The sequence below is a fragment of the Hyperolius riggenbachi genome, chromosome 6, assembly GCF_040937935.1.
Source record: "Hyperolius riggenbachi isolate aHypRig1 chromosome 6, aHypRig1.pri, whole genome shotgun sequence".
NCBI lineage: Eukaryota > Metazoa > Chordata > Amphibia > Anura > Hyperoliidae > Hyperolius > Hyperolius riggenbachi.
Window position 1 is genome coordinate 257,447,124 of NC_090651.1, and position 12,883 is coordinate 257,460,006.

The following is a 12,883-nucleotide window of genomic DNA, read 5'->3' on the forward strand; positions in this document are numbered from 1 at the left end:
TCTTGTCAAAAAGAAAATAAAATGTATTAATAACTAACTGAAATACCTTGCATTTTTCCTCAATGCAGAAATATAAAGAAAATGCAGAAATAAATAAATCAATGCAGAAATAAATAAATGAAGGCAGAAACAAAATTATACAGGGTTCAAGTGTACCTTAGAACACTTCTTTAGTGTGGTAGATCTTGAAGCATGGTAATGCGCAAAGTGGCACGTCACAATCTGGGCAGTAAGTGTGGGTCTCCTTCCGCATCTTTTTGCCATCCTTGTCCTTCTTATTGCAGCAAACAACGCACCTTCTTGTAGGGTTTGCTTTCTGTGGGGTCGGTGGCAAGTACTCCACAAAGTGTCTCCCTGAAAGCCGTGCCGGATTCACGACATATGATGCCCTGCGCCCCGGTCTAGATGTTGACTCTGGTGGGGGGTACTTCGTGCAGATTGCTTCCGTCAGCTGCCAGACAAAGTCATGGTGGGGTACAGGCCTTACACAGCTTTTCTTGTAGAGCACATAGCCATTCCACAGACACTGCTCAAGTAAGTGGCGGAAATTTTTTTTATAATATTTCCGCTGCTGCTTGCGGACAGCCGGATAGAAAGTCATGGCTCCATCAGCCCTGTCCACACCCCCCATAGTGTTATTGTAATCCAGTATGGCTTTGGGTTTATCCACCTCCTGTTTACTCCTGTTGGTGGTGCGGACAGTCTCGGCATTATGAATAGTGCTGAGGACACAGACATCACGTTTGTCCTTCCACCTTAGAGCCATCATTTTGCCTTTCTGCCAGGCAACGACCTCCCCCTTTTTCAGCTTCCTGGCAGAAAAGGCCGGCGGCAGATTCCGACGGTTAGCCCTCAAGGTACCATAGGCATCGGTTTTATGCTGGACCAGGTAATCAAAAAGTTCAGGGGAGCTGTAGAAATTGTCTGTCGTCAGGCAGTACCCCTGATCCAGCAATGGCTCAATTAGGGTTAGGACAGAGGAGGTGGCACACCCAAACTGGCTGAACTGAGGGGCAAATTTGGTGCCTTTGCCCGTGTAAATTACAGAGTTCCAGATGTACCCGGAGTTGGCCTCACAGAGCATATACGACTTCACCCCAAAGCGTGCCCTTTTTGAGGCAATAAATTGCACCCAGCTCAGTCTCCCCTTATATGCCATGAGGCTTTCGTCAACCGTGATGTCGCGATCTGGAACATACACAGCCTTGAAGTTCGCAACAATCATCTGGTATATGTCCCAAATTTTTTTCAGCTTGGGTGCGGGATGGGTGGCCTCATCAAACTCCTCGTTGTTTCCGAAGTGCAAATACTTCATGATGAGGGTATACCGTGGCTCGGACATAACAGATCCAAAGAAGGGCGTACTGAGGATCTTATTAGTGGTCCAGTACCACTTCTGCAGCGGCTTACCAACAACTCCCTGGAGGATGACACCCAGATGTCGTTGGTGGTCACAGGTTCCCACTTCCTGCTCCGCGAGAACCTGGGTAGAGAAGATCCCTGCTGATGTTGCGCTGCATAGCGATTCGTCTCCTCAACAATCTTGCGGATGACGTCATCAGTCAGGAAGAGCTCCAGAAAGGACAGCGGACTCTCGTCGCACGCGATCTTCTGCCCGGGTGCCCCTGTGAAGGGGAACCTGGGTGGCGGAGCTTGAGTGGGGCTCCCCAGCTCACACCAGGTGCGTGCGACCGTCACTGGCTCCTCGGCTTCCTCATCACTGGTCTCCGTCTCCGAAGACAGGTTACCGGGAACCTCGCTGTCTGTCGATTCCTCTAGGAGCTCGTCTTCGCTGTCGCTTGCCTCGAGGACATCCAACAACTCCTCGTCACGCACACGCCTCCGGGAGGACGAGGCCATGACCCCAAGCAGGGTACGGGGTCACGAGCAGCGACAAAAAAAAAAAAAAAAAACCAGCAAAAGCAAACGCACAGGGATCACAGCGTCTTGAAAAAGACGGAAAGCAATACGCAATCTGACAGTAATATGAACGAAGCTAAGGCTGGAAAAAACCAGTAATCGCACAGAAATCGCACAGAAATCACAGATGATAGCTGAAAACAGACTAACACTGGACGCTGAGGACTCTGAAAGAGAGAGAGCCAGTAACTGTTCAGGGCTTTTATTGAGAGCTGACAGGTGTTTGTGTTTGTGCAAACAACTTTTTGAAATACAGTAGCATGATTGGATTACATAGAGTTTGTTTCCCTATGTAATCCAATGATGCAGTCGCCGCGACGGACACTAGGGGGCGCAGGAGCCGACGTCAGAGGAAGTGGCTGGGCTACGCCATCTTCCCTGACTGCTGCTGGATCTCCGTAGGCTTGCGGAGAGAAGAGGGGAGCGGGGACCGGAGGATCGGGGGAGCCTGTGGAGCCTTGGACAGCGATCAGAGCCCAGCAGGAGGGAGAGGGAGCCCCGCAGCAGCCGCAGCAGCACAGAGGAGGCGGCTGAAATCACGTGCTGCACAGCGGTGAGTGGGGACAGCGCTGGACGAGCTGAGCTCGTCCTAAACACTAACAGCAACTTTTTCTTGGACGAGCTCAGCTCGTCCAGAACGCTAGGGTGGTTAAAGGCCTTGTTCACACTAGGGGCTTGATTCACTAAACCGTGATAACTCATATCACGGCACATTTAGGGTTTTCACGCGCGTCTTTGCATGCAAGCGCAAATTTTTATTTGCAATTGCGCGTGAAAACGCACACAAAATGCGAAACCGCTAGCGCGGCTATGATATCAGCTACCACGGTTTAGGTAATCAAGCCCAATATTCACTGCCGTGCACATTTCGGTAGCGTGTATGGTGTGACACAGGCAAGAACATCAGAAGTGCATAGAGAGCACTTCTGACGTTCAGACTATATGCGCATTTCAACAAAGTGCAGCGCAGATCCCATTCACTCTAATGAATGGGATCAGCAGTGCAATGTACGGCAATCTGCGTTGCCTAATGTGAACAAGGCCTTTGAGGCAGTGGATTAAAAGGATACCCGGGGAATTTGCCTTTTTTTGCCTCCGTTTCCCTCTAACTTGAGGTGTGCTTAAAAGAGTAACCTGCATTATTATTATTATTATTAAGTATTTATATAGCGCCGACATATTACGCAGCGCTGTACAGTGTATATATATCTTGTCACTAACTGTCCCTCAAAGGAGCTCACAATCTAATCCCTACCATTGCCATATGTCTATATTATGTAGTGTAAGTACTGTAGTCAATTGCATCTGACAATTGTTATCCCTAATGACAAGTAAAGGGAAAAACACACTTGTATTTTAGAAATACTGGTAATGTACAGTGTAACTGCTGTGGCCTGAACATTTGTCACATGTTCCTTGAACTTCCATTGCCCACTCCCTTGTGTTGAAAACCTCATAAACTTTAATTGAGGCATGCACTGCATTAGGAAATTTGGACCAGTGCGGCGATAACAGCTCCCTGTAAGACTAATAAGTTTTTTCTAAATGTATTTTCTTATATTGTTTACTAAATATGGACTGTGGCTTGTCTGGTTTTCTACTTCAAAATGAGAATATGTAGACAGTGTTTAGATAGATGGAAAATAAATGTCATGTAAATGCCTATATTGTTTACCTAGCGCTCAGTGGGATATTTGTACATAGAATGTCATTCAGTTGGCGCAGTTTACGCTAGGTCTGCTATCCTGCATTTTAGCAGAACAGGCAGAGGACAACATTGGATGGGATGAAGCCAGTCATGATTTGCACCAACCTATGTTTGACATGCATACTTGTTTGAGGGCTCGTTTCCACTATCGCGAATCCGCATGCGTCCAACGCCTGCGGATTCGCACATGGTATGCAAGTGAATGGGCCTGTTTCCACTGTTGCGTTAGTCATGTGCGTTTTTTGAGCGGTGAAAAAACGCACAAAAGAGCCAACAAATTCGCCTGAGAGTGGAATGCATGCGAATCGCATGCAATGTATTTAATAGGGAAATCGCATGCGTTTTCCCCATGCGTTTTTGCCGCGAATTCGCATGCGAATTCGCATAGGTATCGATGTAAATTCACACAGGCAGTGACATGGTTAAAATCGCATGCGAATTCGCGGCAAACGCATGGGGAATCGCATCCGCATGCGATTTCATCAGCGGTGGAATCCAGGCAATTCCGCACCGCAATAGTAGAAACGAGCCCTGAGAATGCATAGGCCATGAGGCAGACAACAGTGCTTCTCTTTGCTGTGTTTGACTGGTTTAGGTAAAGAAAAAAATGAAGATCTACTGATATGTTTGACATAGCACACAGTTGTCAGTTGTTCTGACAGTCCGTTCTGCCTCAATTAATGCTGTCAGGAAGAAGTACACCACCTTTTTAATGGCTAGACACCTCATGCATCCAGTCACAATGATTCAGTCAGGTGATTTAAAAATTGTGGCAGCCATTTTGTTAGAGGCTGCATCCCCATTGCTCAGTTACAGTTAAGGATGGTCAATGAGATGCAAATAATTCAGATTTCTATGCAAATTTATGCAGCTTGAAACTGGACCTGTTGAATACTACTTTGTCAGAGTCCGATTGGTCCATTTTCAAGCTGCATACATTAGTATACAAAATGTGTGTAATCCTGCATCAACTGTGACCTTTTTTAGCTATTGGGCTTGTTAAATTGAGTAATAGGTTTCTTTTATTACCTCCATTTTTCACCAGAGAGAATTTGGGATGGTTTCTTGTAAAAAAACCATTCCTCCCAAATGCCCCTCAACTGGGTCACAACTGTTTACCAAAAATCAATCACTCCACTTCAAGTCCTTTCAGGTTGTTTAGCTGGCTCATCACTTGCCAAACATTGCATGGTATGGTTTGGGACTGCCCTGGGCTATGCGGTTAACAAATTAATATTCTTATTAATATTATTATTATTGATGCTTTTCTCAAGGATTTTTCAAACTTGGCAAAGGAAGAGGAAGAAAAAGTGGAAGGGGTTGGGCGGGAGGGGAGTGGATAAGGTGTGACAAGAGTGGTTGTGAGGAAAGCAGGACTAGGCATGTGGGTACTAAAAATCTATTTGTAGTCTAGATCCCTCTCTGATTTGGATCAGAGAGGGATCTACCTCTTGGTCGAATCTGGTGTCCATCTGCTAGTAGTGTATGGCCACCTTTAAAGAGCACACCTGGAAAGAACCTTCCTTGAATTTTTTTACCTGTAAGAAACTTTTTTGATACAGCATGAGAACCATGGCTCTCTTGGTCCTGTGCTCCATTTTGCCATTGTGTCATTTTTATTTTTTCTTTCCACTGAACTGTCCTGACTTTAGCTGTACTGTAGAGCTTGCCCTTTCTCTTTACCATGTTTCATTCATCCTACACAGCTGCTTCTGTTTGATTTAATGACTGTTTTAACTTTCAACAGTTCATCACCAGCACCTGTTTGATATAATTGTTGAATCCTGCAGCGTTCTATGTCTGCAAAATGCTTAACTGTCTGCAAGTATACCTGGGTGAATTGATACTGATTTAAAAGGCAAAGGGTGTTTACACAAAATATTGATTACAAGTAGCTTTTTTTCTGTCTAAGCACTTTGTACGTTATTAAGTAAAAATAAAACTATTCCTCGGCTTATTTTTAAAGCATCCTTTTTTATGGCATTAAACTTTTTTTTTTTTTACAGTACAATATACTTATTTCTTCTGTTAACATGTACCATACTATTGATGGTTTAATTAAATGAAATCTCTGTTGTGGCCAGAATTGCCGAACTGGCTCTGCTTATCTCTGTTCTCCTCCACTTCTCTCTGTGTTCCCTCTGCACATCTCTGCTCCCCTCCACTTCTTTCTGTGTCTCTGTCCTTATCAAACTGATCCGAGATAATATACCAGGGAATAATCAAATCATACATGGTCTGTACAGACAAGCCCTATAGGTAAGTATATACAAGTTAATAACTTGTTTGTATTAAAAACAATGTTTGGAGAGGAGTCACAAAATATGTAAGACGCCTCTGCGGAATCCTCATAAGTATGCTTGCCTATACTCCTATAATACAGATAGACATATACAGAGGTGCTAGTGCCACCAGATTACAATATGTCCCCCAAATAGACCAAGTCAGAGCTGACTTGGGCTATATGGGGGACATATTGTAATCTGGTGGGGGGTGCACGTTACTATGATTGTATACATGTATAGCACTTTTTGAAAAAGCCGTTGGGTGAAACATGTCAAAGTATCATATTGCAGCACTTTGTATATAGCACTAGCACCTCTGTATATGTCTCTCTGTATTATGAGTATAGGCAGGTTGTTCACTAACTGTGGTATCTGCTGTTTGCTACACACATGCAGCTTATTGAACAGCATGGTTGTCTACCTGCCTTTCTCTTAAGTGGAGCTCTCAGGTACCCAGCCAGGGAATAGCTACACCACACCCCTGAAATAGTAGGGTGTTGGGGGATATGCGAAGACCTTCACTGGCATTAGTGGACCTAATTTATACTTAAGAGTACTCCGCAGAGACATCTTACATATTTTGTGACTCCTCTCCAAACATAGTTTTTAATACAAACAAGTTATTCACTTGTATATACTTACCTATAGGGCTTGTCTGTACAGACCATGTGTATGATTTATCTGTCCTTCTCAGTTTCTCTCTGTGTCTATGTCCCCTCCACTTATCCCTGTCCCCTCCACTCATTTCTGTCCCCTACCACTTCTTTGTGTCTTCTCCACTCATCTCTGGTTCCTCCATTCTCTCCGTGTCCCCTCCACCCATCTCTGTCTCCTCCACTTCTCTACATGTCCATGTTCCCTCCACTCATCTCTGTCCTCTCCACTTCACTACATGTCCATGTCCCTTCCTCTCGTTTCTGTCCCCTACCACTTCTGTATGTGTCTTCTCCACTCATCTCTGGCCCCTCCATTCTCTCCGTGTCCCCTCCACCCATCTCTGTCCCCTCCACTTCTCTACGTATTCATGTCCTCTCCACTCATTTCTGCCCCCTACCACTTCTGTATGTGTCCTCTCCATTCATCTTTGGCCCCTCCATTTCTCTCCGTTTCCCCTCCACTTATCTCTGTCCTCTCCACTTCACTACATGTCCATGTCCCCTCCACTCATTTCTGTCCCTACCACTTCTGTATGTGTCTTCTCCACTCATCTCTGGCCCCTCCATTCTCTCCATGTCCCCTCCACTCATCTCTGTCCTCTCCACTTCACTACATGTCCATGTCCCCTACACTCATTTCTTTCCCCTTACACTTCTATATGTGTCCCTTCCGCTCATTTCTTGCCCCTCCGTTTCTCTCCGTGTCCCATCCACTCATACCTGTCCTCTCCACTTCACTAGATGTCCATGTCCACTCCACTCATTTCTGTCCCCTGACTCTTCTATGTTTCTTTGTCATCCTCCCTTCTGGTTGGTCTATTTGGACCTTGTGTGGCACATATTGGCAAGTTCTTGTAAATATTCTACACTAAGGGGACTTGATCTACTGACACTGGAATGTGTCTGAATTTAATAAAAATTCTAATCGTTTTTCTTCATCTTGTACTTTGCACCCTATGATGGTGTGGCTAGAGGAGTGGTGATGTGACACTAATGCCATCACTTGGTCCTCACAACTTACAACACAGCGTTTGGGGCTTGGCCTGCTGTCTGGTGTACTCCCACTGCATTTCTGTTTTAGGACTCATCCCTTAACTATAGACTTGTATGAAGGTCTTTAGTCAGTCAGCAACTACAGAATACCAGGTCACAGTGGTGTGAGCTATAGGGTTCCTTTCCAGCTAAGGTTAGAAGATGAGATTGGAAAGAGATGCTTGTTAGGTGATTGGTCATCAGTCAGGAATATGGAGTCCTATGGGTTGGTCTGCATAAATGGAAGAAAGCCATTTCCAAATGTTGCAGAATTTCACATTACTAATTTTTGAGGGGTTAATTAAGTCTCTTGTGTTATATCCATTATGTCCATTGAAACAGCTTGCTCAAACCACTGGGGGTCTTTTGATAGTGTCTATGCTATTGATGTTTTTAACTAAAACTATCCGCAGTGACTTCTTAGAGGATCATAGGGAATATCACACCATATCCACGTCATCTGTGCTTGTGTGAGCTGCTTTTTAGTATGCTACTCAGATGAACCTCAGCTTTCGGCAAGCTCTAGGTCATTTGCATACTTAAAATATTGCAGTCAAGGCATATCAAATACTCAGAATGTTTTTGTAAGGCAGTTCATAAGGGAAAAAAGTGTGAAAATCTCAGCATTCTCTTGCTTGGTGGTTACTTAAATGATCTATTGGTTAGGTGTGAAAAAATCATCTAGGCTAGTATCTTATTTATGCGGTCAGAGGTTAATGGATTACCAAAACTGGGCAAGCACCATCAACCAACCATAAATATGGGGTGTCTGGGGGTGTGCAGAAAGGAACATAAACCAATAGTCACAGTATGAACAAGAAGTTCCCTTAGAAACCGCACCACTCCACAAGGGTCAAAATTACATCATCTTCATTCAAAAATTCATAAAAACACTTAAAAACACATAAGGAGGGTAACCATATAAACAATCAAGTGTTATTAATGTATGTCTAATCATAGTCAAATGACTGATGATCCACACACAATCCTAAATTGATACTTAAGAACTTACCAATATTGGCTGTAAACTACATATAATTAATTAAGCAGTCACATGATTCAGTTGATAAAAAATGGTGTGCAAACCAGCAGAAATAAAGTGCAAACAATCACAAAAGCGCAACCTAGCAATGAAGGAACAAATCAGGGGAAGTTTTCCTTCCTAGGACCCAGAAGGGATACATAGAAATGTGCAAAGGAGCAATGTGACAAGTGAGAAAAGGTGATCAGGAAACGTGCCAAAGACAGTGCCAACCACACTGAGAAGAGGTCTGCTGGGGCTTACCGAAGGAGCACAGGATCAAGGGAAGTGTGTGGAGCATGGCGCTGCCTGCAATCAGCGGCTTCCTCTGGGATTTTTGTGTGGATTATCAGTCATTTGACTATGATTATAGACATACATTAATAACACTTCATTGTTTATATGGTTACCCTCCTTATGTGTTTGTAAGTGTCTTTATGATTTTTTTAATAAAGATGATGTAATTTTGACCCTTGTGGAGTGGTGTGGTTTCTGAGGGACCTTCTTGTTCGTACTGTGACCAGAAGTTAATGGATTCTTGAGAATTTTGAAATGGTACACATCTGAATCTGATCATTGCAACAATCTAATTTCCTGTGCTTATAATATAAAAAAGGTAGTTAAAAATTTCTAGATCTGCATGGACTTATTTACCAATGATGAATGGAATCGTGTCACATGGTCAGGATGATGGGGTAGGGAATAGTACTATCCCCTTGCAGCACTGGGTCCATGGTTTATATCCCAGCCAGGGCACTATCTGCACAGAATTTGTATGTTCTCCCTGTGTCTGCAGGGGTTTCCCCCAGCCACTCTGGTTTCCTCCCACATTCCAAAACATACTGATAAGTTAACTGGCTTCCTCCTAAAATTGTCCCTAGACCAGAATGGAAATACAGTATGACTATGGTAGAGATTACATTCTGAGCCCTTTTGTGGAACATTAGCAACAAAAGTATATACTCTGTAAAGTGCTACAGAAGATGTGAGCTCTGTAGAAATCCTAAATAATAATAATAATAATGCCACTTTTTCTCCATTGCAGGCTCCCGAGACCCTTGCTCATCAGTTTCCTGCAGCTATGGAAGCACCTGTGTGCGCTCAACAGATGGACAGACCGCAAAATGTGTCTGCCCAACCACCTGTGCTGGCATCCCCGAGAACATTGTCTGTGGTAGCGATGGCAAAGATTACCGAAATGAGTGTGCCCTGAACAAGCAAGCCTGTGACAATCAGGAGAACCTTTACAAAAAGTTTGAGGGCTCATGTGGTAAGTTGACTGAAAGACTATTTACTACATATTCATTTATTGTGTATTCATTTTTATTTATTTTTGTTTTAGAAGGTAAGATGTAATTCTTATATTGCCAAAGCTGCGGACATCAAAATCTAATGTGTGGGAAACTTGCTGCCTACTGCAGGTGTCAGAATCACATGATCAGCTGCAGTCACTGCATGCCCTGAGGAGGGATTGGGCAATCATCACAATGCAGTATTTGATTGGTTAGTTATTTTCAGATTGACATGACAGATTACTCAACTTCAAATATTTGGGCATGAGGTGCTGATTGCTGAAACAAAGAAGCATTTTATGCTGGTTGAAGTGCAGACCTTACATTATTTTCATGAGGAAGGAAGGTGTCAGGTTTCCCATGAATGTAGATTCTGATTGGATGATAAGAACATTGCCACTATTCATTTTTTGAGCAGCTGTACCCATGAGCTCATTCTATATTGTTTTCTGTAAAGACAGCGATTCATAATGTTAATGTAATTTACATGATTAGAAATAAGGGAACCTAGGGCAACCAAACAGAAGGGTTCCCTAAATCCCCAGCTTCATTAAATAGCATGTACTATTACCGTTATAAATAATAATAAATATTGAGCAATTATCAGACTCAGTAATAATATGCAATTTATGCTGGCTCTGGGGAGAGATTTTGCCTGTGGAAGCTTGGAGGGTGATGGCAAATAACCTGTGTAGCTTGCAGCTGAACTTATATATAATATAATAAACAGCAATCCTTTGTTCAGCGTTATAAGCCTGAACGTATCAGACTAATAAGAGGAGAAATAATTGGCAAATGGCTTACAGGTGATGGATTTCTGCTGGGGATAGCCGACTGTCTGCTCCAAGCAAAATCACTGGATCTCATTTAATGCTGTTTTTTTTCCCTTCTCCATATTCCCCCAAGACATTTATTCCAATATACAGTATAGTTTATTTCAGATTGAAAGTGTTGCGCGGCTAGCTAGACCCGCACAATTAAATGAAAAATCTAATGCTGATGTGTGTTGCTATTGTATATTTTTTTTCTGTAGATTACATTTTGAGTTGGGGGAGATGTAAACTGTTGTACATTCATTTAAGGTATAATTTCTGACATTATAGCCAGACTCTAAGCAGAAACGTTTTCCTAGTCTTGTGTAGGCAGTTGATTGACTGAGTGATATAAAGTAAAGCATTGTGAAAGTTGTTCTCATCAGCCCTGTTCTCATTTCAAGCAACGGACTTCCAGAACTGTGGAATGCAGTCTTCCCATATAGCTCAGTCTCTGCTCCGCCTCTCCTGTCAGCTGCGGAGGCCTAGCCCAACACCAGCAATTATGTCCACTACGCTTGCTGTTACAGTAACTTCTTTATCTGGACTACTTCACATTACATGACCAAGTTTCTAAATACGAGGTTTTTTTTAAGGTACAGAAGCCTTGTGCTTGTTTGAATAATAATGTGAACACTTTGTTTTCTAAGTTAACTTATGGTATATTTGTAACAATACCTTGGGATACTTTGATATGTGGAGCGCTGTTGGCACAAGTGGTTAGCCGTGGGCTGTCCCAAGGGATGGAATCTTTAGGTGACCACCTGGGCTTCATCGAAGCACCCTGCTTAAAGGGATTATGAGCCTCCACCCTTAGCAGGCGACAGATTCTTTGCTGTTTTGGACCACCATGTAACAACACTGGAGGTTTCCTCACTTGTGGCTGAGAGAACAGGTAACAGTGCGCAGGTAGGTCAAGAAAGTCTAAACTGTAAGGAACAGTAAGGTAATCATAGTCAAGGTCCTAGCCAAGTCAGGCAGGTAGGACATAGGAATCTTTAGGATCACAAGCTGTGGTCAGTGTAGGCAGAGAACTTTCTTGAGAGAGGTAACAAGCTAAGGTTAGGCCAGACGGCAAGCAAGTCAGGGTAACAAGTCAAGATCAGGGCAGGCAGGCAAGTTGAGATAGCAGACTGAAGTCGAACTACAGGAGCAGATTGGAAGTTGCACGAATGGCAATTGGGAACAGAAATCAGGCCAACATCCAACACTAGGCTCAACCCTGTAAACTGATGGTGCTATCAGCATGGGTGCTTGCTGCGTGGAGCTTATTGTAAGGAAGGTAGTGAAACTTCGGCAGGAATATTTGTGTTCCACACAGACACTAACGCCAAACTCTAGGTATGAGCATGGAGAGTCAGACGCCACAGTGCACATACATATGCACACCTCCAACCAAGGACTTAAGCTCATGGCCAGCAACATGTGCATGCACAAGAAGGCTGGGATGCAGGAGCATGGACAGGTCAATATTACATCTTTATCCACTACTGTCTATGTTTTTACTGGGAAATTCTCCATGAATTCCTATGCCACTACCCGGCATTGGTTTATTATAGTTGATTTAAGAAAATAAATAAAAACATTTGTTAACATGTATTTCTCATTGTTTGGTGTTCTGACAGATCCTTGTAAGAGCGCCCTGAATGATTTGAACAGAGTATGCAGAGTGAACCCACGCTCACGGAAAGTGGACATGCTTTCCCGGCCAGAGAACTGCCCATCTCGTAAAGAACCTGTATGTGCTGATGATGGCATGACTTATGATAACGAGTGTATAATGACCAGAACTGGTGCGATTAAGGGTATAGAACTGATGAAGGTGCACTCCGGGCAGTGCCAGCCTCAGGGTAAGTAATATTTACTGCTGGAAAATGTAATGGATCTTGATAAATGTAAATTCATTTAACTGCTAGTAAGATTGCATAAGTATTCCCCCCGATTGGACTTTTCCTTGTTTTACGTTGCAGGAAGCCTGAGACTGGAGGTCAGGTTGACTTTCCATCAGGTTAATGACCCTAAACACACATCCAAAGCTACATTTCAGTGGCGTGAATCCAAGAACCTGAACATCTTAGAACACAGCCTGAGAGCCTTTGGCAAGCCTTAAAAGCTGGCGCTCGTTCACACTACAAGAGCTTTTGTAAGTGCTTTGTG

The 12,883-nt window shown here is 43.5% G+C and overlaps 1 protein-coding gene across 9 annotated transcripts in view; it reads left to right on the forward strand.

Annotated features, from left to right (window-relative positions):
* The window catches only part of AGRN (agrin), an 803,356-nt gene that overhangs the window by 530,405 nt on the left and 260,068 nt on the right, over nt 1-12,883 (forward strand). For all 9 annotated transcript variants that reach the window (XM_068240729.1, XM_068240733.1, XM_068240730.1 and 6 more), the window contains 2 exons: nt 9,668-9,892; nt 12,352-12,576. In XM_068240729.1, coding sequence (XP_068096830.1) covers nt 9,668-9,892; nt 12,352-12,576 — 450 coding nt within the window. The remainder of the gene's footprint in view (nt 1-9,667; nt 9,893-12,351; nt 12,577-12,883) is intronic.